This window comes from Erinaceus europaeus, chromosome 4, assembly GCF_950295315.1.
Source record: "Erinaceus europaeus chromosome 4, mEriEur2.1, whole genome shotgun sequence".
Taxonomy (NCBI): domain Eukaryota; kingdom Metazoa; phylum Chordata; class Mammalia; order Eulipotyphla; family Erinaceidae; genus Erinaceus; species Erinaceus europaeus.
This window is the reverse complement of record NC_080165.1, coordinates 42,424,677-42,446,747: the sequence shown is the minus strand read 5'-3', so window position 1 is coordinate 42,446,747 and position 22,071 is coordinate 42,424,677. Positions and strand designations below refer to the sequence as shown.

The 22,071-nt window shown below is 39.4% G+C and overlaps 1 protein-coding gene and 1 pseudogene across 1 annotated transcript in view; both read left to right on the top strand.

Moving 5' to 3' along the window:
• The first annotated feature begins 2,987 nt into the window (after positions 1-2,987).
• The window catches only part of CDKAL1 (CDK5 regulatory subunit associated protein 1 like 1), a 603,322-nt gene continuing 584,238 nt past the window's right edge, over positions 2,988-22,071 (top strand). Inside the window, exons 1-4 of the mRNA XM_060190801.1 lie at positions 2,988-3,094; positions 3,815-3,858; positions 13,345-13,519; positions 15,444-15,556. Of these exons, the coding sequence (XP_060046784.1) occupies positions 3,084-3,094; positions 3,815-3,858; positions 13,345-13,519; positions 15,444-15,556 (343 nt within the window). The 5' untranslated portion in view covers positions 2,988-3,083. The remainder of the gene's footprint in view (positions 3,095-3,814; positions 3,859-13,344; positions 13,520-15,443; positions 15,557-22,071) is intronic.
• On the top strand, positions 4,667-5,390 carry LOC132538270 (ATP synthase membrane subunit K, mitochondrial-like; annotated as a pseudogene).

Below are 22,071 nucleotides of genomic sequence, written 5' to 3'. Positions count from 1 at the left end.
TCAAAAGGAGTTTCGGAGAGTTCCTATCATTGTTGTTTCACCTTAAGGGCAAGGTTCTGTAGAGACCCACAAAAGGGTCTGTGATACTGTTCCTAATGGAGATGACCAGCAATGGTGAAGAGAGGGATCTGCTAGAGGTCAAGCCCCATCATATCTGTCTTTCAAAGAGTGAAGTTTTATTTACAACTAAAAATTTGTTTATATTTACTTTTGACATCTTTGTCTGTTTGGCTCATTGTTTAATTAATATGTGCATGTTGGTGCTTTTAGCCACTGTGCCATCTCCCGGACCAACATGTGTATATTGGTATTATATAATTATGTAAAACTTAAGAGTCTAACTTGTTCTGGTTACTACTGATTAATACACTGAAATAATTGCACACCACAAAATTGAATAAACTCCTTGCCAATAGGAAAAAAAAAAGCATGTTGGTCTATTACCCAGAGGGGTAAATGTTAGGGGAAGATGACCAGCGGGCTCCTAACTACAATTCTATCAGGGGGTGGGTGTGGGGGTGGGTGTGGGGGTGGTGGGGAAGGAAGGGTGCTCAGAAGTAGTAGGTGTGACTGAGGAAGGAAGAGAAGTCAGGACCACAGGAAAAAATGGTCAAATATATATAAATATAGATAGGTAGTTATAGAGATAATAGTCAACTCATATCTGTGATCTTAAGAGTACTAGGGAATGGGGACACAGAACTCTAGTGCTAAGAAAGGTGTGGAGTTATACCCCTATTTTCTTATAATTTTGTGAATCAATATTAAATCACTAATAAAGAATTTTTTTAAAAAAGAAGACAAAATTTTGATATATTACAAAATAATCAGCCTAGAAGACATCATACTTTTGATAAATGAAACAAACCACTTATAAAGGAATGAATATGTTTTCACATACATGAGGTATCAAAATCAGTAAAATTCACAGAGATAGAAAACAGAATGGTGGTTGCCAGGGACAGGGTGTGGAAGGGGAGGACTGGGAAGTTATGGTTCAGCGGGTATAGAGTTTCAGTTTATGATGGTTCTTTGAAATGGATTGTGGTTTTGGTTGTACAAAAATGTGAACATACTGAACACTACTAAGCCACACACTTAAAATGATTAAAGTGGTAAATTTTACATTATGTTTACAATAAAACATTTAAAATTCAAATAATACATAACTCGGAGGGCAAATAGCATAATGGTTATACCAGTAAACTCTCAGGCCTGAGGCTCCAAGGTCCCAGGTTCAATCCCCCACACTACTATAAACTAGAGCTGAGCAGTGCTCTGGTAAAAAAACCAAAAGACCAAACAAACAAACCCAAAACAGAAACAAAGAAAGAAAACACACTGAGAACTAAAGAAGATGAACTGGCCAAAAAAAAAAAAAAAAAAAAAGTAAATTAGGGAGGGGGTAGATAGCATAATGGTTATACAAAGGGATTCTCATGCCTGAGGCTCCGAAGTTTCAGGTTCAGTCCCCTGCACCACCATTAGCCAGAGCTGAGCAGTGTCCTAGTTAAAAAAAAAAAAAAAAAAGGGAGCTGGGCACAGCGGGTTAAGCACATAAGGTTCCCCGTTCAAGCCCCTCGCTCCCCACCTGCAGGGGAGTCACTTCACAAGCGGTGAAGCAGGTCTGCAGGTATCTGTCTTTCCTCCTCTCTGTCTTCCCATCTCTCTCCATTTCTCTCTGTTCTAACAACAACAACATCAATAACAACAACAGTAATAACTACAATCAAAACAAGGGCAACAAAAGGGAAAATAAATAAATATAAAAAAAGAAGAAAAAGAAAGTAAGAGAGGAAGAAAGAAAGGAAGGAAGGAAGGAAGGAAGGAAGGAAGGAACTCCCCTGGCCCCCACCTGGGGGGGGGGGAAGCTTTACAAGTGGTGAAGTAGGACTGCAGGTGTCTCTCTGTCTCTATCCTTTTGCTATCTCCCTCTCCCCTCTCCATTTCTGCCTCTATTCAATAGTAACTAAATAAATATATTTTAAAAAAGAAAAAAGTAACTCAGACTATAGTGGTTATGAAAAGGAAAGAGTGGGTGGGAGGGATAGATAGAAAGACAATTTTTGCAGGATAGCACTTGAACTTTGCAAGTAACCAAAGTTCAGTCGTCATTACACCACCTTGTGCCAGAGCTTAACAGTGCTTTGGTTGCTCTCTCTCACCATATATTCTCTCGTATAATATGTAAATAAATAGTTGAAAAGAAAAGGAATGATGAGGTGAGAGAACAGCTTTAGTAAGAGAACCAGGTCAGAATCATCATTCTGTATGAAATTTCTTTTTGTGTTAAACTACCTCCTGAACATTGAAAAACGAAAAATTAATTGCTCTTAAATGTTCTATATTAAATTTCATCACCAATTGTTCTTTCTCTACCCTAATGTGATAGCTCTTCACAAATAAAAGATAATACAAGCAACCAGTTCTTTAGGAGTCAGGCAGAGCTGGTTCAGAACTGAGGGCAGTCACCACCAGCAGAGTAACTTTGGGCAAGTGCCAAAGCTCTCGGTTTCCTGTCATTAAAAGATAGAAGGGAACTGGAGTTGGCGTATTATACCAAAGTAAAAGACTCTGGGGTGGGTGTGTGGGTGGGGAGAATACAGGTCCGAAAAGGATGACAGAGGACCTAGTGGGGGTTGTATTGTTATATGGAAAACTGGGAAATGTTATGCATGCACAAACTATTGTATTTACTGTCGAATGTAAAACGTTAATTCCCCAATGAAGAAATTTAAAAAAATAAAAGATATAAGGGGATAATGTTTATGTATAGCGGCTAACAGTGCTCCTGTGATGTAGTAAGGTGCTCAATAGAAGTTAACTACTAAATGATTCTGCTAAGCCGGAGAGATTCCCTCCGTCGCTCACCCAGTCCCCGCAGTCAAAGGAACTGAACTGAATTGAACCAGGACTCGCATTTTTAGGCAACGACACAAGTTAGACTCTCTGGGCCACCGTCGCGGAGGAAGCGTCTAATAAACGTGTGTGTCATGGCGGCCTCCAGCTGAAACCTGCAGTTTTCGGACAGTGGCGTGTTGATTCTGTTTCTTTGGACTGGTGTTTCCCAGTTTTGGGTAAATATGACAAATGGGTCAGTGCAGGGCAGCGTTCCTTTTACTGCGGTGGCTTGTCTCCTTACTTTGAGGATTTCTCTAGCCGCTCGTTGATTTGTTTCGCAGTTAAAGCGCAGCCTGGCACTGGGGACGCGGGGACTGGGAGTCCGGTCGCGCTGCCGCAGGGAGGACCTGGTTTTAGCCGCAAGAACATTTATCAACCTCAGTCCGTATAGTCAAGTTTAAGTTCTTTTTCCCGCTTTCCGCGCTAGTGAATTTGTAGGCGGGAAGAGGTCTTTTGCAATTTTTTTTTTTAAACTGAGCGGTAGATTAAGAAATTGAATTTAAATTTCCCAGAAAACAGGTTTCTTGCCTTTTCCTTTACCGTCCTTATTTACTTAAAAAAAATCTTAAATCTCGTTGCAACATGTGACTTTCGGGTAGAAGACGTCTTGCTTACCTAACCCACTGCCTCGTAGCTGCGTTTCAGTTGATAATAAATACTTGGTTCATGCAGACGTACCATTCTGTTGTTTAGTATATATTACTTTACACTAGCATATATTACTCTGGCTAGCTATTGGATCATTGACAAATATGGCAGGTACCAACTCAACACTATCATTATTAATCTTGCTGTATCAAGTGGTCTTTTATGGAGTCTAGTTGCATTTAGGTAGTTTGAAAAAGTCCTTACTGTGGTTTTGTGAACTTAAATTACCAGATTGCTTCTTCTAATCATTTTTTCTCCCCTCCAGATTCACTGTTAAAGAGGATTTGAGGCTTATTGCAGTTAACCAAGGTACTATATTTATTTATTTTTCCACCAGAGCATTGTGCAGCTTTGACTTATGGGGTTGCTGAGGATTGAACCTGGGATCTCTGGTGTGTGAAGCATGGGATTCTGTTGTACAGTGGATGCTACCATTTCCTTGGCCAGCACTTCTAGTGTTTGCCCTTCTTCCGTAGCCAGTCAGCAGCGTCAGGTTGAGCCTGATGTAAAGTTTCGAGACCTCCTTTGAATCTGGAGAGGTGGCAGTCGTTGACTATGTGGGCAGCACTAATTTATTTTAATTTTTTTGTTTTCATACAGTAGAAGATGAAGAAAGGTAGCCTAATTCCTTAGTAATACTGCCGCCATTATAAGAATATACTGTTCCCTTGTCAAAATCATATGGATGGCTTGTTGAATATTGGTAGGCTTCACTCTGTATCTGGTTTAGTCAGGAATGGGGCATAAGGGTGGGGATAGATAGCATAATGGTTATGCAAATAGACTCTTATGCCTGGGGCTCTGGAGTCCCAGGTTCAGTCCCCCACACCACCATAAGGGGGGAGAGAGACAGAGACAGGGACGCAGACAGATGCCTGCAGCACTGTTTTACCACTTGCAAAGCTTTCCTCTTGCAGGTGGGGACCAGGGGGCTCGAGCCTGTGTCCTTGAACACTGTAATATGTGCACTCAACCAGGTGCACCACTACCCAACCCCAATAAATAAATCTTAAAAAAAAATTTTTTAAAAAAGATCTCTTGGAGGCATCTCTCTTGGCCAGATTGATTATGTTGAAGGACTCAGCCTGCGGTACTTGTACCTTTTTGGAAGATCAGAATCATGCATGATCCAGAATCTGATGCCCAATTCCAGTTCACTGATATTAAACAGGATTTCAACTCTTAACATTCTCACAGGTAGAATAAATTGTGTGCTGGCTACAAATGGAGGAATTGCGTTGCTGGTCTTGTACTTCAAATTAAAGTCTAAAATAAAATCCAGCTGTGAAAGCAGCATAAATAGATTCTAAACTGTACCTCACCTGTTCAGTGCCCATTGCCTGGAGACGCTAACAGCAGTTAGTAATTGTACAATAAATTATAAGCCTGGAAAAAGAAAGCACTGTTGTAGGACTATGATTCACAACTGTGATTACATATATGGGAATTATAAGAATGTTAAAAATAATGACTAATTGGCCTGTGAGATAACTCACCTCAGATTGTACACTTTACCATGAATGAGGACCAGCTACCAGGTTCAAACCCTGAGACTGGCACTTGGGAGCAGAAGGAAACCTCATGTGAAGCAGTACTGTGGTTTGTGTTTATTCTCTACCGCACCCCCCTATTTGAAAAAACAAAAAGCCCTTTTGGAGTGGTGGAATGTTGCAGGAAGCTCCAGTAAAGCCTGGGTGGAAATGGAAGGGAAAAAAAAAAAAAGATGTACAGGTTCTATTCCCAGAGCTTGATTGACCCAGGCTTTGCTAATTTTCAAAAACTCCTCAGGTGAACACAGTAAACACTGAAATTAACCTTTTCTTTAGGAGAATAATGGTTCAGTCAGGGCTGTATTAATTTTTCATTCTCACCCTAAATTGCTCTGTTAGAGATTCTGATTCAGAATGAGACCCGAGGTCATGGTATTTGATATTATAAAAGCTTTTCAAATAAATACTCCATGTACGTAACCACTTCTAGGATGTTGCATTATCTCTTCATCATCTGCAATATCTTCTCTTTCATTGATTGATGCTCTTTTAATTTTCTTTATCAAATTTGGTTCTTTCTCCTGAGTAGAAACTTATGGAACCTTGTTGTTCAGTTTAACTGTATTATATTGCTTTCCTTTTATTCTTAAACTTTTATTTCCATATTGCTAATTAAACATCTTATAAAAATTAACAGTTTTTACTATTGGTTGGAAATAAAAACACCTGGTTAAGTGCACGTATTACCATGCGTAAGGACCCAGGTTCAAACCCCTGATCCCTTCCTGCAAGGGGAAAACTTCATGAGTGGTAAAGCAGGGCTGCAGATGTCTCTGTCTGTCTCTCTCTCTCTCCCCCGCTCCCCCTTTCTATTTATCCTCCCTCTCAATTTCTCTCTGTTCTATCAAATAAATAAAGCTTAAATTAAAAGGAATAAAAACTTTTTTTTTTAAATATAGTAATGAGAAAGATTGTTCAGTTGCTTGGGATTAGCAGTTGGATTTAGGAATTGGCATTTAGGAATCTTTCTTAAGACAGATATTTGTCTTGAGAGAATTTATTGAGTGGAATTGCTGTGTCTAAGAATCCTTTTTTTAAAATTTATTTTTGGATAGACAGATTGAGAGGGAATGGGGAGATAAAGAGAGAAAGAGACACCTACAGTATTGCTTAACTGCTTGTAAAGCTTGTGAAGTTACTTCTACCAGCTTTTGCTAGTAGAGATCAGAGGCTTGAACCCTGGTCTTTGTGCAGTGTAACATGTGCACTCTACTGGGTGTGCCACTGCCCTGCTCAAGAATATATGATTTAAACTTTGACATGTAGTCAGATAAGCCATTTTTACCAAATTTTCAACTAATAGGGATTTGCCAGTCCTTTTTTTTTTTTTTTTGTCAGTGGGGTGAGGTGAAAAATAACTTGAGAGGGACTAGCTTAGGCTGGGCAGTCCACAGTAAAAATAGCGGCACCCTATAATGTGCTAGATACATTTCTAGGTACCACCTGGGATAAAGCTAAGGAAAAGCACACAAAGGCCTTCTTACATGTTATGGTAGAGATGAAGAAAAAAAGAAAAATGAAGCAGGTGATGAAGTGCTGTGGTAAAATTAAATACAGAGAAGAGGTTTAGCGAGTATATTTGTAGTGAGGTAAGAGGAGGAAGAAGATGCTCAGGAAGGCCTTGTTGGTGACATTTGTGCAAAATTCTGGGGGATTTGAGGGCATTCCATGTGAGAATATGATACTGAGTTGAATGTGTACATGATAGGTATAAAACTAGTGAGGAAGCCTCTGGCTGTGGAGAATGTGAAGAGAGAGTAGATTGGAGAGTTATTAGAAGACCACTTATGTAGTTGCAGATCTTTACAGTGAATTTGGCTTTTTATTCTGAGATGGACTATCACTGGGAAGATTTTTTTTTATTTCTTAGTTTTATATATTTTAATTTTTTTATTATGTGGTGCCAGCAAGTAATCCTAGGGTTTTGTGCAGACATGATACCACTGAGGTACCTTCACAAGTTATTTTCCTAGAAGGAGAGAGAGAGTAGGGGAAAGAAAGGGAGAGGCACCAAAGTACTGCTCCATCTTGGAATTTATTTGGTGCTGTCTATGGTACTTCCATATGGCACTAGGGATAGTGCTCAGGGCTTCAGATATGGTAAGGTATGTTCTTTACTTGCTAATCCTGGACCCTTTTATTTTTATTTGTTTAGTGTGTGTGTGTGTGTGTGTGTGTGTGTGTGTGTGAGAGAGAGAGAGAGAGAGAGAGAGAGAGAGAGAGAGAGAGAGAGAAAACAGTGCCCAAGACCAGAACACTGCTCCATCATTTTCATGAACCTAGGATCTCATATATCCTGTCGTGCACTCTGTTGCTGAGCCATCTCCTCAGCCCCAACACTGGACTTTTATTACTAGTCATTTAAAAGTGGTTTACAAAATTGTAAGATTTCAGTGGTGGGGCCTGGGAGGTAGCTTACGTGATTGAGTATACACTTTGCCATGCACGAAAGCCTGTCTTTGAACCCTTAACCACCACATGGGAGCACCAGGCACAGGAGAAGCTTCATGACTAGTAAAGCAGTGCTGTGGTTACTCTCTTTTCTCCCTTTCTACTTTCCAACCTACATCTGAAAGAAACAGAATAGTCTACCTTAAGTTGTGAAGTTATTTCTGGGGTCTAGTTTCATACATATATGATGTGTGTAAATCACCACACTTACCACTGAAATCTTGTATTCTTCTCCCCTGCCCTGTCTAACTACTACATTTCTTACAAAGTCTAAGAGGTGGTTTTGTTAATTTTTTGTTTGTTTTCAAGTTTGCTTTGATTTTTTTTTTTCAATAAAGAAATATTACTTTTTTTTATAATGAAAGATTTAGAGAAACCAGAACACTGCTCAGCTCTGGCATATGGTGATTTGAGGAAGTGAACCTGGGACTTAAGTGCCTCTGGCATGAAAGTCTTTTGTATAACCATTATGCTGTCTCCCCAATTTTTCTGTTTTCTTTACTTATATATATCCTATATATGAGCAGAAAGCACAGGAAATTATCTTTCACTTCTTTACTTAATTCACTTAGCATAATCACCTCTAGTCTATTGGAAGGTTTTGATCAGAAACTTCAGAGGTTCTTCACTTTTGTACTGAAAATGTACTGGAATTAAACATGCCGGTTTGGACCAAGACAGTGGGTATGATCAAACAGTCAAATTCTGCATATATTCTGAAGGTAAAACTAACATCATTTTGTTGATGGGTTGGATTTAAGGTAAAGGAGAGAGAGGAGTCAGGGATGGTTTCAGGATTATTGATCTTTCCAGGTAGAAGTTGGGATTGCTTTAAAACAGGTGGAGAAAGGTATGGGAGAATCTGTTACAAGATAAGAGGAGGAATAAGATTTAAAGTTCTCTTTTTGACTTTATAAGTTTGAAATGACTATTAGCAAGGATATTGAATAGACAGTTGGATATTAAGTCTGAGGTCCAGGAGAGGACTGGGACTGATTATGTAAGCATATAATTGGCGTTTCAAGCCTGTGAGATTAGATCAATTCATCCAGAGAGTGCCTGTAACTGGAGAAGTAAAAAAGTCCTGTAAGAGAGCCATGGGAACATTTCAACTTGAGACTTTGGATTGATGAGGTAGAAGGAGCAAAACACACTTGGAGAGTAGCTAATGTGGTAGGAACCAGTGTCTTGAGGTAATGGCAGTACTGGCAGTACTACAAGTGGGGTCACAAACTGTGACTGAGAATTAATTGATCATTGAATGTATTGTTGCAAATTGTTGAAATCATAAAGGGAAATTTTGGTGGAATGGTGGAGGTGAGAGCGTGATACTTGATTGTTCCATTTTTTCTATTCCCACTAGGACTGTATGAGGTTTTTTTTTTTTTGTATAATCACTTTTTTTTTTTGGTCTCACTGGGGTTGTGTGCAGGTGATTTTACTATTCTCCCCATCCTTTCTTTCCCAGATAGAATAGAGAAAAGCAATATGTATTTGTATAGTTATATTTGTGTGTGCTCTGTTTCACTCTTTTGATCTGTGTTTCTAGATTAATCTTTTTAAAACTTTATTTTATTTGATAGGACAGAGAAATTGGAGGGGGGGGATAGAGAGAGATAAACCTGTAGCACCGCTTCACCACTTGTCAAGCTTCTCCCCCAGCAGGTGGGGACTGGAGGTTTGAACCTGGGTCCTTGTGCATGGTAATGTGTACTTAACTATGTGCGCTGCCGCCCGGCTCCTGATCTGTGTTTCAGTTCATTTACCAATTCCATACAGTCTACCGTAGTTACATACAAATCCTTAATATTAGGCATATAAATTCCTCATATTTTATTTTTTAAGAATGTTTTAGATGTATTAATTTTTTTGAAAGATTTTATTTACGAATGAGAAAGATAAGAGGAAAGAGAGAAGGAACCAGGTATCACTCTGGTACATGTGCTGCTGGAGAGTGAACTCATGACCTCACGCTTGAGAGTCTAATGCATTATTCACTATGCCTCTTCCCAGACCATGATTTAGTAGCTTCTTTACCTAACCATCTAAATTTTGAAAGTCTTTTCAGTGTATGTAGAAACAATTTTGAGATTTTTTTCAGGAATTAATTCATTTGTTGATTTTAACATTAATTTACAATGTTATAAAATCTTAGATGTGTGGTCCGGGGGGTGGCGCAATGGATAAAGCATTGGATTCTCAAGCATGAGGTCCCAAGTTCAATCCCCGGCAGCACATGTACCAGAGTGCTAACTAGTTCTTTCTCTCTTTCCTCCTATCTTTCTCATTAATAATAATAATAAAAAACTTAAGACGTATACACACCTGTATTTATGTGTATTTTACTCACCACACCAACCATAGAAGTTTCCATCTACTGCCAAGAGATCCCTTCTACCTATTCTCTTTTCCCTTTTGCTCCTTCTGTTCATTGTGATAGTTTTCCAAGCCTCTTAAGAGTCAGTTTGACCTCTACTATTTAAGTTGATTTTATTTACTTACTTATATTCTATTCAGAATGAAACTATCATAGTTGCTTTTTCACTTATTTCACTTAACCACCCAGTACATTAATCTTTTTAAAACTTTATTTTATTTGATAGGACAGAGAAATTGGAGGGGGGGGATAGAGAGAGATAAACCTGTAGCACCGCTTCACCACTTGTCAAGCTTCTCCCCCAGCAGGTGGGGACTGGAGGTTTGAACCTGGGTCCTTGTGCATGGTAATGTGTACTTAACTATGTGCGCTGCCGCCCGGCTCCTGATCTGTGTTTTGTCCAGAAAGATACAATGCCATCTTTTAATTTGAAGAGCAGTATTCCATTACATATCTCCCACAGTTTATTCAGTTATCTGTTGATGGGCATTTAGGTTGATTCCATGTTTTGGCTATTGTGAATAATGAATGCCACTGTGAACACAGTAGATGCAGATAGCCTTTGAAATTACTGTTTTTATATCCTTTGGTAATATACTTAAGATTGATATCAGAGGATTGCAGGGCACTTTCTTTTTTTTCCCTTCAGAGTTACTATTGCAGCTTGGTGCCTGCACTAAGAATCCTCCGCTCCCGTGGCCTTTTATTTTATTTTATTTTATTTTATTTTTCTTTTGGATAGGACTGAGAGAAATTGAGAGGGGAGGGAAAGATAGAGAGGGAGAAAGATAGACACTGCAGACCTGCTTCACTGCTTGTGAAGCGACTCCCCTGCAGGTGGGGAGCTGGGGATCGAACTGGGATCTTTGCTCTGTCTGTATGCCCTGTACTATGTGCGCTTAGCCCAGTATACCACCGCCCAGCCTGGGCACTTACATTTTTGATTATATATTAAAGATTAATTTATTACATACATGGAAGTTTCACATGAGACAGGAAAAGAAGATAAGCTGGGGGGCTGGGCGGTAGCCCAATGGCTTAAGTGCATGTGGCACAAAGTGCAAGGATCGGTTTAAGGATCCTGGTTCAAGCCCCTGGCTCCCCACCTGCAGGGTGTGTGGGGGGGGTGGTTTCATAAGCGGTGAAGCAGGTCTGCAGGTGTCTATCTTTCTCTCTCCTTCTCTGCCTTCCCTTCCTCTCTTGATTTCTTCCTGTCTTATCCAACAACAACAGCAACAACAACAATAATAACAACAAAGATAACAAGGGCAACAAAAGGGAAAATATTGTTTATCTTTGTTTATATTATTGTTGTTATTGCAGTGGATTCGTGGTGCAGGCACCTAGACCCAGCAGTAACTCTGGAGGCAAAAAAAGAAGGTAAGCAAGTACCCCCTCTGATATATGCGACACTAGGGATTGAATTAGGAACCGTATATGTGCAAGTCAGATGCTCTATCAGTTGAGTGATTTCCATGGCTGCTCCATTCTTCACAGAATGCTTTGGTTTTTGAGATTCTCTGTACCTCTGCAGTAAGGAGGTTATTGTCTTAAGGTTTTCTGTCTTGCAAAGTTCTTGTCACCATTTTCTGTTTGTTTGTTTTTTTAATAACAGCAGTAGCATTCATTGGGGGATTTTTATTACCTCTGTGTTATGTCTAGGTTGCTTGCTTCTTTACTTCCAAGTTTGGAATATAGGAGGCAAAAGAAAACCCAGGGATCTCAGAGAAAACCAGAGAAACTCACAATTGTCTTACTCCTTGGTCCTAAACCATTCTGCATTCTTTCATATACTTTTCAATCTTATGTTTGTTCTGTATATAATGTCCAGAGTTTTAATTGTTTGTAGCAAGACTAAGTATGAATAAGAATAGGGGAAACATATATCTTGTCTGTCATCCTGAAAGCTGTATTCACACTTTCTTTTCTTGTAAACATTAAAACATCCACCAAAATAAAAGATTCTGGGGTGGGGAGGATACAGGTCCAAGAAGGATGACAGAGGACCTAGTGGGGGTTGTATTGTTATATGGGAAACTGGGGAATGCTATGCATGTACAAACTATTGTATTTACTGTTGAATGTAAAACATTAATTTCCCAATAAATAAATAAAAAAAAAAACATCCAGGAGGGAGTCAGTCAGTAGTAGCACAGTGGGTTAAATGCATGTGACGCAAAGCACAAGGACCGGTGTAAGGATCTTGGTTTGAGTCCCAGGCTCCCCACCTGCAGGGGAGTCACCTCACAGGTGGTGAAGCAGGTCTGCAGATGTCTATCCTTCTCTCCCCTTCTCTGTCTTCCCCTCCTCTCTTTATTTCTCTCTGTCCTATCCAACAACAACGACATCAATAATAACAACAACAATAAAAAAAACCACAAGGGCAACAAAAGGGAAAATAAACAAATATAAAAAAATTTTAAAAAACAAAGAAAACATCCAGGAAAGTTGGTGATCATCACTATAGGGTAATGAACACTCGCATACATATCCATTTTCTAGATTTGAGTAGGAAATGTTGTCTCATGTTTTAATCTTATTGTTTCAGAGAAAATTATAAACGTAATGACACTTCACCTATAAATATTTAATGTGCATATCTAAAATTATAAAGTTCTAGTATAAGAATACTACGATATACAATGACTTATAAAAATATCTGTATATTGGGAGTCGGGCGGTGGCGCAGTGGGTTAAGCGCACGTGGCGCAAAGCGCAGGGACCGGTGTAAGGATCCCAGTTCGAGCCCCCGGCTCCCCACCTGCAGGGGAGTCGCTTCACGGGCGGTGAAGCAGGTCTGCAGGTGTCTATCTTTCTCTCCCCTCTCTCTCTGTCTTCCCCTCCTCTCTCCATTTCTCTCTGTCCTATCCAACAACAAAGCAACGTCAACAATGGCAATAATAACCGCAAGGAGGCTGCAACAACTAGGGCAACAAAAAGGGGAAAAAATGGCCTCCAGGAGCAGTGGATTCATGGCGCAGGCACCGAGCCCAGCAATAACCCTGGAGGAAAAAAAAAATCTGTATATTCTCTAATACCCAGTTTATGTTCTGATATAACTATCTGTTCCCCATATGCCTTACCTTTAGTGGGACAAAGAAACATCTAATAAAGAACAAGGGCTACACTTAATTAGAATGCTTTTAAGTCTTTTAATCATGAGTAATTTCTTTCTTCCCTGCCTGCCACAATAGAAATTTGCTAAAAAAAAAAAGTTCTAGTGAGAGTCTAGAATGTCTCACTATCAATAGGGTTTTTCTGATTGTGTTTCTTTTTCTGTAGCATTATCTATAAACTTGCAATTAAAGGCAAAGACTATGTTAGACCCAGATTTGGCAAGAATATGTCATAGGTGGTACTGTTTTAAACATGTTTTCTGAGGGACCTAAAGGCTTTGTAACTTTTTTTATGTGCTAGGGAAGATGCCTTCTGCATCCTGTGATAATGTACTGGATGACATAGAAGATATTGTGTCACATGAAGATTCAAAGCCACAAGATAGGCATTTTGCCAGAAAGCACATCGTTCCAAAGGTGCGAAAGCGAAACACCCAAACATATATGCAAGGGGAAGATAGTCCACCAAGTGACAGGTAACCTTGCTTGTTTGTTTTAATATTTATTTCATGTGAGAGCTGTTTCAGAGAAAGAAGGCAGACTATCCTCTAGTACATATGACTCTGGGGATTGAACTGGTAGCCTCAATATGGAAGTCTGAAATTCTACAAGTTGAACTGTTTTTCCAACAGTAATGGGTAATCTCTTAAAAAATTGTAATTTCATACCTGAATAAGGTGGTACTATTGGCCTCTTTCAATTTTTTTTTTTGAATTTTTGAGAGGCTGTATGTAGTTTAATCTTTTTCTTTGTTTATTTTAGCCTTTTGTTTTGCCTGCAGGGCCTAATGCCTATATCACCCCACTGCTCCTGGTGGACTGTTTTTTCCTTCCTATTTCTTATTTTATTTTATTTTATTTTATTTATTAATGAGAGGGATAGAAGGAGAGAGAAAGAACCAGACATCACTCTGGTACATGTGCTGCCGGGGATTGAATTTAGGACTTCATACTTGAGTGTCCAACACTTTATCCATTGTACTACCTCCCGGACCATTCCTTCCTATTTCTTTTCAGCCTGAGATAGGGAAAGATAAAGAGTGAGAGAGAAGCAAAGATAAGGAAAGACACCAAACACTGCTCCATTGTACATGGTGCTTCCATGTGGTCCTGTGGGCTTGAACTTGGATGGGTCCTTACTCATGGTGGGGAGCAGGGGCTTGAACCCCAGTCCTCACACTTGGTGATATGTGTGCTTATCTGGGTGCTCCACCGCCCAGCCTCTTCTTGATGTATATTTACCTTCTCCTGTAATAACAGTGAAGCTCTACCAGTACTTGGAAAAGTCTACACAGAAAGTAACCTGAAACCCAGATGAACAAACTACTAGAGCAAGGGACTGAAGGCTAGCTTCTAAGTAGTGAGGGCACAGAGAGATGCCTTTCCCGAAGAAAGAGACCCACCAGGTGACTTGAAAGCAGCTGTAGGGAAGACACCACTCTAAGGGATGGAATGTTAATCTGGGGAGTAGAGGAGTGGGTCATGTCGAACTCCTTCTACCCCAGTTTTGTTATGATTCTGATTCTATAGGAGCCAAGACAGTATATGCTGTCTGTAGGACTGACACAACCCAGGTTCAAGTGCAGTACACTGTGTGGGAGTGCTGTGGCACTGGGAGCAGCATAGTCACTATGGTATCTCTCTCTTTTGCAGTATTTATTTCCTGTATAGATACAGAGAAAGTGGGAGGGAGGGGGAGACTGAGAGAGACAGAAAGACACAGAAAAGCTTTTTTTTTTTTTGCTGTGGCCTCACATGTGTCACCTGTAAGTTTTCCCAGCCAGCAAGTTTATCTTGATGGGTAATTTTGTGGTCACTTGGCTGGGGCTTTCGGGAACCATGGGACTAGGCAGGAGTTGTCGTCCTTGCCACAGGAGCACCACCCTCACCATGTATAGATTTTTCTTAGAATTTCATGATTATTTGGTCTTGGGAATAGATTATAGTTTTTTAAATTTTTAAAAAAATTTGTATTTATTCATTCCCTTTTGTTGCCTTTGTTTTATTGTTGTAATTGTTGTTATTGATGTCGTTGTTGCATAGGACAGAGAGAAATGGAGAGAGGAGGGAAAGACAGAGAGGGGGAAAGAAAGACACCTGCAGACCTGTTTCACCACCTGTGAAGCGACTCACCTGCAGGTGGGGAGCCAGGGACTTGAACTGGGACCCTTAAGCTGGTTGTTGCGCTTTGCGCCACCTGTGCTTAACCCACCGCGCTACCACCCGACTCCCGGGAATAGATGATTGCTGTGGCAACAGATTTTGGATTAGAATGGTGCATTTGATGAATAATGAATGGAATTTAGTGAGTGTATATTTTGTACAATGTACAGAAATCATCTAGTGCTTTTTATGTTTTAAAAAGCCTTAATGAGACTTTTTTTTATCGATTATTTGATAGCACAATTCCAGGAATACAAAAAATTTGGATACGGACATGGGGTTGTTCTCATAATAATTCCGATGGAGAATATATGGCTGGACAATTAGCTGCTTTTGGATATCAAATAACAGGTAATGAGATCTGTTATGTATTCTATTGATTTAAATTTTCAGAGCTAAGTTGTTTAGAGCTATATATCCTAGCTTTAGCAATCACATTGCAGTTCAGCATCAATCACTTTTTTAAGCTAAACGCTGTGTATGTCACATTCAAAACAATTTTGCAGTAAAATTAGATTTGTAGAAAAATTGTAAAATTAGAACATGCCCTTTACCCAGCTCACCGTAATATTAACATCATAAATTATTATGGTACAATTGATAAATGATAAAACTCCTTGGAAAAGGAATTACTTATTTTTAGAATGTCTTTCAATTTGGATTTGACTGATGTCATCTCTTTAAAATAGATTATGTTTGCATTCTTGGTAAGAAAAGTGTAGGAGTGACACTGTCCAAATTGCCTTATATGGAGCTCATGGTGTCACTAGTTTTTATTACAAGCACATTAATTCTAGTCTGCCACATTTCTCTTAGTACAGTGACTTTTTCTATAAATATAAATGTCCTGTTTCTTCTCAACCTTTTATCCACTAATTTCAGTATCTTATTGTGGTATTTGTCAGTGGATCTTATTGTGGTGTTTGTCAGTGGATTTTGTTCCTCCTCTGCTTCTATATTTTCAAAAGAAGACTTATTTATTGATTAAGTATAGAATTAGAACTTCACTCTGGTGCATGTGATGCTAGGAGCCAAACTCAGGGCCTCATGTTTGTGAATCTAACCATTCACCCACTGTGCCACCTCCCAAGCTGCTACTTCCACATTTATTAATTATAATTTATTTCTGATGAACAGCTTATTTCTTCTCTCTCCATTTACAGAGGTCACTAAGTGGGGACAAATTGTATATTGGGTACTGGGTGGTGGTGCACCTGGTTGAGCGCATATGTCACAATGTGCAAGGACCGAGATTCAAGCCCCCCGCCCCCACCTGCAGGGGAAAAGCTTTGTGAGTGGTGAAGCAGTGTTGCAGGTACCTCTCTGTATCTCTCCCTCTCTATCACCCCTTCCATCTCAATTTCTGGCTATCACTATCCAATAAATAAATAAAGATAATAAAAAAATTTTTAAAAACCCTGTATATTGACTGGAACCAAAATTACAGAACACCAGAATGGTTGTTTTATAATAGGTGCAATCTCATTGAACTAAGAAAGAAAGAAAACTTTTCTTTTTGCTAGGGCAGAGGGAAATTGAGAGGGAGACGCAAGAAGAGAGAGAGAGAGAGAAAGACACACACACGCGCACACACACATACACACACGCACATGCACTCACGCATGCACACATGTGCGTGCACACCTTCTGCACTGCTTCACTGTTAAAACTTTTCTTTTTGCTAGGACAGAGAGAAATTGAGAGGGAGAAGCAAGAACACACACACACACACACACACTTTCTTCTCTCTCTGCACTGCTTCACTGTTAAGCTTTCCCCGTGCAGGTAGGGGCTTGGACCTGGGTCCTTATGCATGGTGGCGTGCACTTAACCAGGTGTATCACCACCTAGCCTTGTATTAAAAATTATTAAAAAATTATCTCAGGCAGGGAGATAGCTCACCTGCTAGGAGGTTGTCTTACCATGTATGAAGCCACAGGTATGAATCCTAAGATCGTTTGGGAGTACTACAACATTGGGGGAAGCTCCAGCAATGGTGGGGTAGTACTGTAATCTCTATATATAAAAGTAATGAAAAGGTCAGCTCTGGAGTGGTGAAGTTAATGTAGTAGGTGAGGTCTAGGCATAACACACACACACACACACACACACACACACACACACACACACTCACTTTAAAGAAAACCTAGTCTGGGCTGGGGAGATAGCATAATAATTATACAAAAGGCTTTCATGTCTAAGGCTAAAGACTCTGAGGTACCAGGTTCAATCCCCAACACCACCATAAACTAGAGTTGAACAGTGCTCTGGCTTTTTCTTTCTTCCTTCCTTTCTTTTTCTCTGTGCCTCAATTAAAATGAAATATTAAAAATAAAATAAAATTGAATCTTTAAAAAAAAAACCTAGTCTTGAAGAAAATTTTCCTTTTTAAAAAAATCTGGGGAGTTGGGCGGTAGTGCAGCGAGTTAAGCGTAGGTGGTGCAAAGCACAAGGACGGGCATAAGGATCCCGGTTCGAGCCCCCAGCTGCCCACCTGCAGGGGAGTCGCTTCACAGGTGGTGAAGCAGGTCTGCAAGTGTCTGTCTTTCTCTCCCCCTCTCTGTCTTCCCCTCCTCTCTCCATTTCTCTCTGTCTTGTCCAACAACAACGACATAAGTAATAACTACAACAATAAAACAAGGGCAACAAAAGGGAATAAATATTTTTTAAAAATCTGAGCTTGATATTGAATATCAAACACATTCTAATTTAATTTTAGTTAGCTCTTACAATAGTATTCTTTGTAAAGTTTTTTGTTTTTGCAGAGCCAGGGCTTACAATTTGTCCTCTGCTGGCTACTTTCTCATATACCTATAGATTGGGAGACACACCACACCAAGGCTTTTGGTGCCATGGCATTGCCCATGTAGTGCCATGGCTTGCACTTAGGCTTCATGCATGGCAAAGCATATGCCTTACTCTTTGAGAGCTACCTCTCTGGTCCCAGTAGTATTCTCTGTCAAATAACTGTTCTAAAATTAACTAAATAAACAAACAAATAAAGAACAGTCCTGATGTGCTTATACAAGATTATTAAACTTTGTTGTATACAAGACATACTGGATTATATGATAATAGTAAGACAAGTAATAAAGCAGTAATTTATGGTAAGAATTATTTGTGGATTGCTATGGTAGTATGTAATAATTTATATTTTCTGCGTAATATTTTATATTAAATATAGATTTAACTGTGGTTGATATGAAATAGGTACAAAGTGCAGATTATTTATGTTCGCAGAGATCAATATGAAATAGGCACAAAATATAGATTATGTGTAATGCTCACAGGGATATCAGTTATAGAAACACTATCTCATGAGTATGATCTTCAAGTCAGAAATTTTTGTAGACTCAGCCCCCCTTCCCCCCCAATAATAACTGCCTTTGGTCATTGCATTAGTGTTGGTAAATTATTTTTCAGTGTCTTTGTTAGTAGAATATCTTCATATTTTTCAGAGTACATTTAGTGTTAGAATAGTCACAGGTTGAAATTTAACCTGATGAACAAAGTATATATATGATTTTTTTGAATATTTATTTATTATTTATTCCCTTTTGTTGCCCTTCTTGTTTTATTGTTGTAGTTATGATTGATGTCGTTGTTGGATAGGACAGAGAAATGGAGAGAGGAAGGGAAGACAGAGAGAGGGAGAGAAAGATAGACACACCTGCAGACTCCCCTGTAAGTGGGGAGCCGGGGCCTTAGGCCAGTCCTTGCACGTTGCACCACCTGCACTTAATCTGCTGCACTACCGCCGGACTGGAATGTTGTTTTAGGTAAACATAAGATTTTTTTGTTTGTTTATCTTGATTGATTCTAACATTTATGGCATTGATTCTTAAGACTTTTTCAGTCTCTAGAACCTCACAGATTCCATAATTTCATTAAAGAACTCAACAGCCATGCCTACCTGAGTAGTGGAATAAAGGCTTGGTTTCCCAAGGGGACTGCTTTAATGCCAGCCCTCACTTACATATACATGTGTTAGGTGCTGGGGAGACAGAGAGATGTTTAGTTTGTCGTTTGGTCATGTCTGCTGTGAATGACTATAGTCTCTGCTTTTATATTGTTGGAAAAGTCAATCATGACACCATTGACTGGGGATCCAGTTCTTAAACACATGAGAATAGTGGGTGCTACATATATGAAATATTTGTGATGACCTTAGATAAATCAGAATAGAGTGTTTAGCTTCGGTAGCCACTGTTTCAGAGAAATCATTTTTAGGGCTATCTCTGGGCCTTGGTGCTCAGCACTGAATCCACCACTATGAATGGCTCCTGGCAGCCATTTTTCGTTATTATTGGATAGGACTGCCACCTCTCCAGATTCAAAGGAGGTCTCGAAACTTTACATCAGGCTCAATCTGACGCTGTTGACTGGCTACAGAAGAAGGGCAAACGCTAGAAGAAGAAGAAGAAGAAGAAGAAGAAGAAGAAGAATTGGATAGGACAGAGAGAGATTGAGACGGGATGGGAGATAGAGAGGGAGAGAGACAGAGAGACACCTGCAGACCCACTTAAGTGCTTGTGAGGTGGCCCTCCTCTGTAGCTGGGGAGCTAGGGGCTCAAACCTGGATCCTTGAGCCTTGTACTACTATGTGTGCTTAACCCGGTGAGCCACCAATGCCCCCTGAGAAATCATTTTAAATTGCTGGATTGTTACAGTTTGTGATCGTTTCTTTGTACATAGTTTATTCATTCAGCAAATGTTTTTTGAAGGTGATATGTTTCAGGATATAGCGTTAGGAGTTGCAAATGGAAGAGAACAAGTTAGACATATATTTTAGTAAAGCAGTTTAAAGGTTTTTTTGTAAAGAATAAAGCTTTTTCTGTTGTATGTTAAATCTTACTTTAGTAAATGGTCAAGGTCTTGTTTTTAAATGCAGGAAGTAGTAGAATCTACTGAAGGTGCTTTTACAATTTATTATTTTGCCTAAACAATTTATATTGTAGAAATGCTTTGTGATATTTACAAATCAGATTATAAATAACAAGTAATTTTGGGTAGCGGAATAACATAGTAGTTACACAGAAAGCTTTAATGCTTGAGACCTGAAGTCCTAGGTTCAATCCCCCATATGACCATAAACCAGCTGAGCAGTGCTCTGGTCTCACTTTCTGTATTTCTTTCATTAAAATAAACATATTCAAATATATAAAATTTTATGTTTGAATTGAATATGGCCTGTAGATATAGCTCAGTGGTAAAATACATACTTTATTTGTGAGACTCTGGGTTCCAACCTCAGCTCCACTAAAAAAAAAAAAAAAAAAAAAGAATTAATAGTGATGAGTTTGTAGAAGCAAATGCTAGCTTGTTTGGTCTAGGAGATAGTATTGAAATTGAGTGGCTAAAATGTAAGCATATTTTCTGGACCTGGCCATTTAATTTGAAGTAACTAATTTTTAACTAATTTAGTGGAATTATTAGGTTGATGTGTGGAAATGTTTCTGTAGGGAATATATTTCAGGATCACATAAGAGTTGAGTGGAATTTTAACAACGTTAAGGTCACACTTCTGTGTTTGGACTTAGATTTTTGGAAATAATACTTGTACATACTTAATGTCTGAATTGTACATTAGTTATGCATTCATTAACAAAAAACCCAAGTTTACCAATCCTTAAGCACTGGTGACCATGATATTTCACTTTACTATCTTGAGTTTACAAATAGTAAAAGATGAAAAAGATGAATAGGTTCTGTGAGAAACTAAAACAGTAGACTTGTAATTTCTCCATGTTATCACTGATGATAAGCTTGCAGTAGATTAGGCTTCCGAGGTGACAGGATATTTTGTGCTGGCTAATTCTAAGTGAGATCAAAATTTGTGTGCACATTTTCAGGAAAGGAAGCTGAATGGATTAAAAGCCTACCATGTATGCGGTATTTCTCATGAATTATTTCAAGGAGCATATGAAATAACTTTAGTAAGAGGTTACTATGACACTTTTTTTTTTTTTTTGCGTCCAGGGTGATTGTCGGGGCTCAGTGCTTACACCACAAAACCATTGGTCCTGGAGGCCATTTTTTCCTGTTTGTTACCCTGGTTGTTTTACCATTGTTGTGGTCATTATTATCGTTGTTACTGATGTGGTCGTTGTTGGATAGGACAGAGAGAAATGGAGAGAGGAGGGGAAGACAGAGAGAAGGAGAGAAAGATAGACACCTGCAGACCTGCCTCACCGCCTGTGAAGCGACTCCCCCAGGGGAGTCGGGGCTCAAACCGGGATTCTTATGCCAGTCCTTGCGTTTTGCGCCAAATGTGCTTAACCTACTGCGCTACTGCCCAACCCCCACTATGACACATTTTAAGATGAGGGGATTGGGACTAGGAGAAGGAAGACACTTGATCTGCACAACTTTACCCAAGTAATATGTACTAGAGCTGACATTAAGCTGACATTGTCAGCACAGTCTTTGCTTTCTGTATTATGCTGGGCTATCTTGATAATTGATTTTTTCTCATTTTACTTATTAGAGATTTGACAAAGCTTTACAAAATCTTCAGGCTTTGGGGATATAGTTTCCTGCTCATACATAGTGTGCGAGTCATTGCTCCTTCCACCAAAGTCCTGCCCTTCCCCTGTAATTGGTTATGTCCCCATAACCATTATAGTTTTTGCAGTTGGAGAGATAGTCTGATCACCATTTTAATGCAAACTGATTAGTGCTATGTATTTCATGTGTGAGAGAAATCTTACTTCACTTAACATAATCATCTCCAGTTCCATTTATTGTTGTTGGATAGGACAGAGAGGAATCAAGAGAGGAGGGAAAGATGGAGAGGGGGAGAGAAAGACATCTGCAGACCTGCTTCACTGCTTGTGAAGCGACCCTCCTGTAGGTGGGGAGCCGGG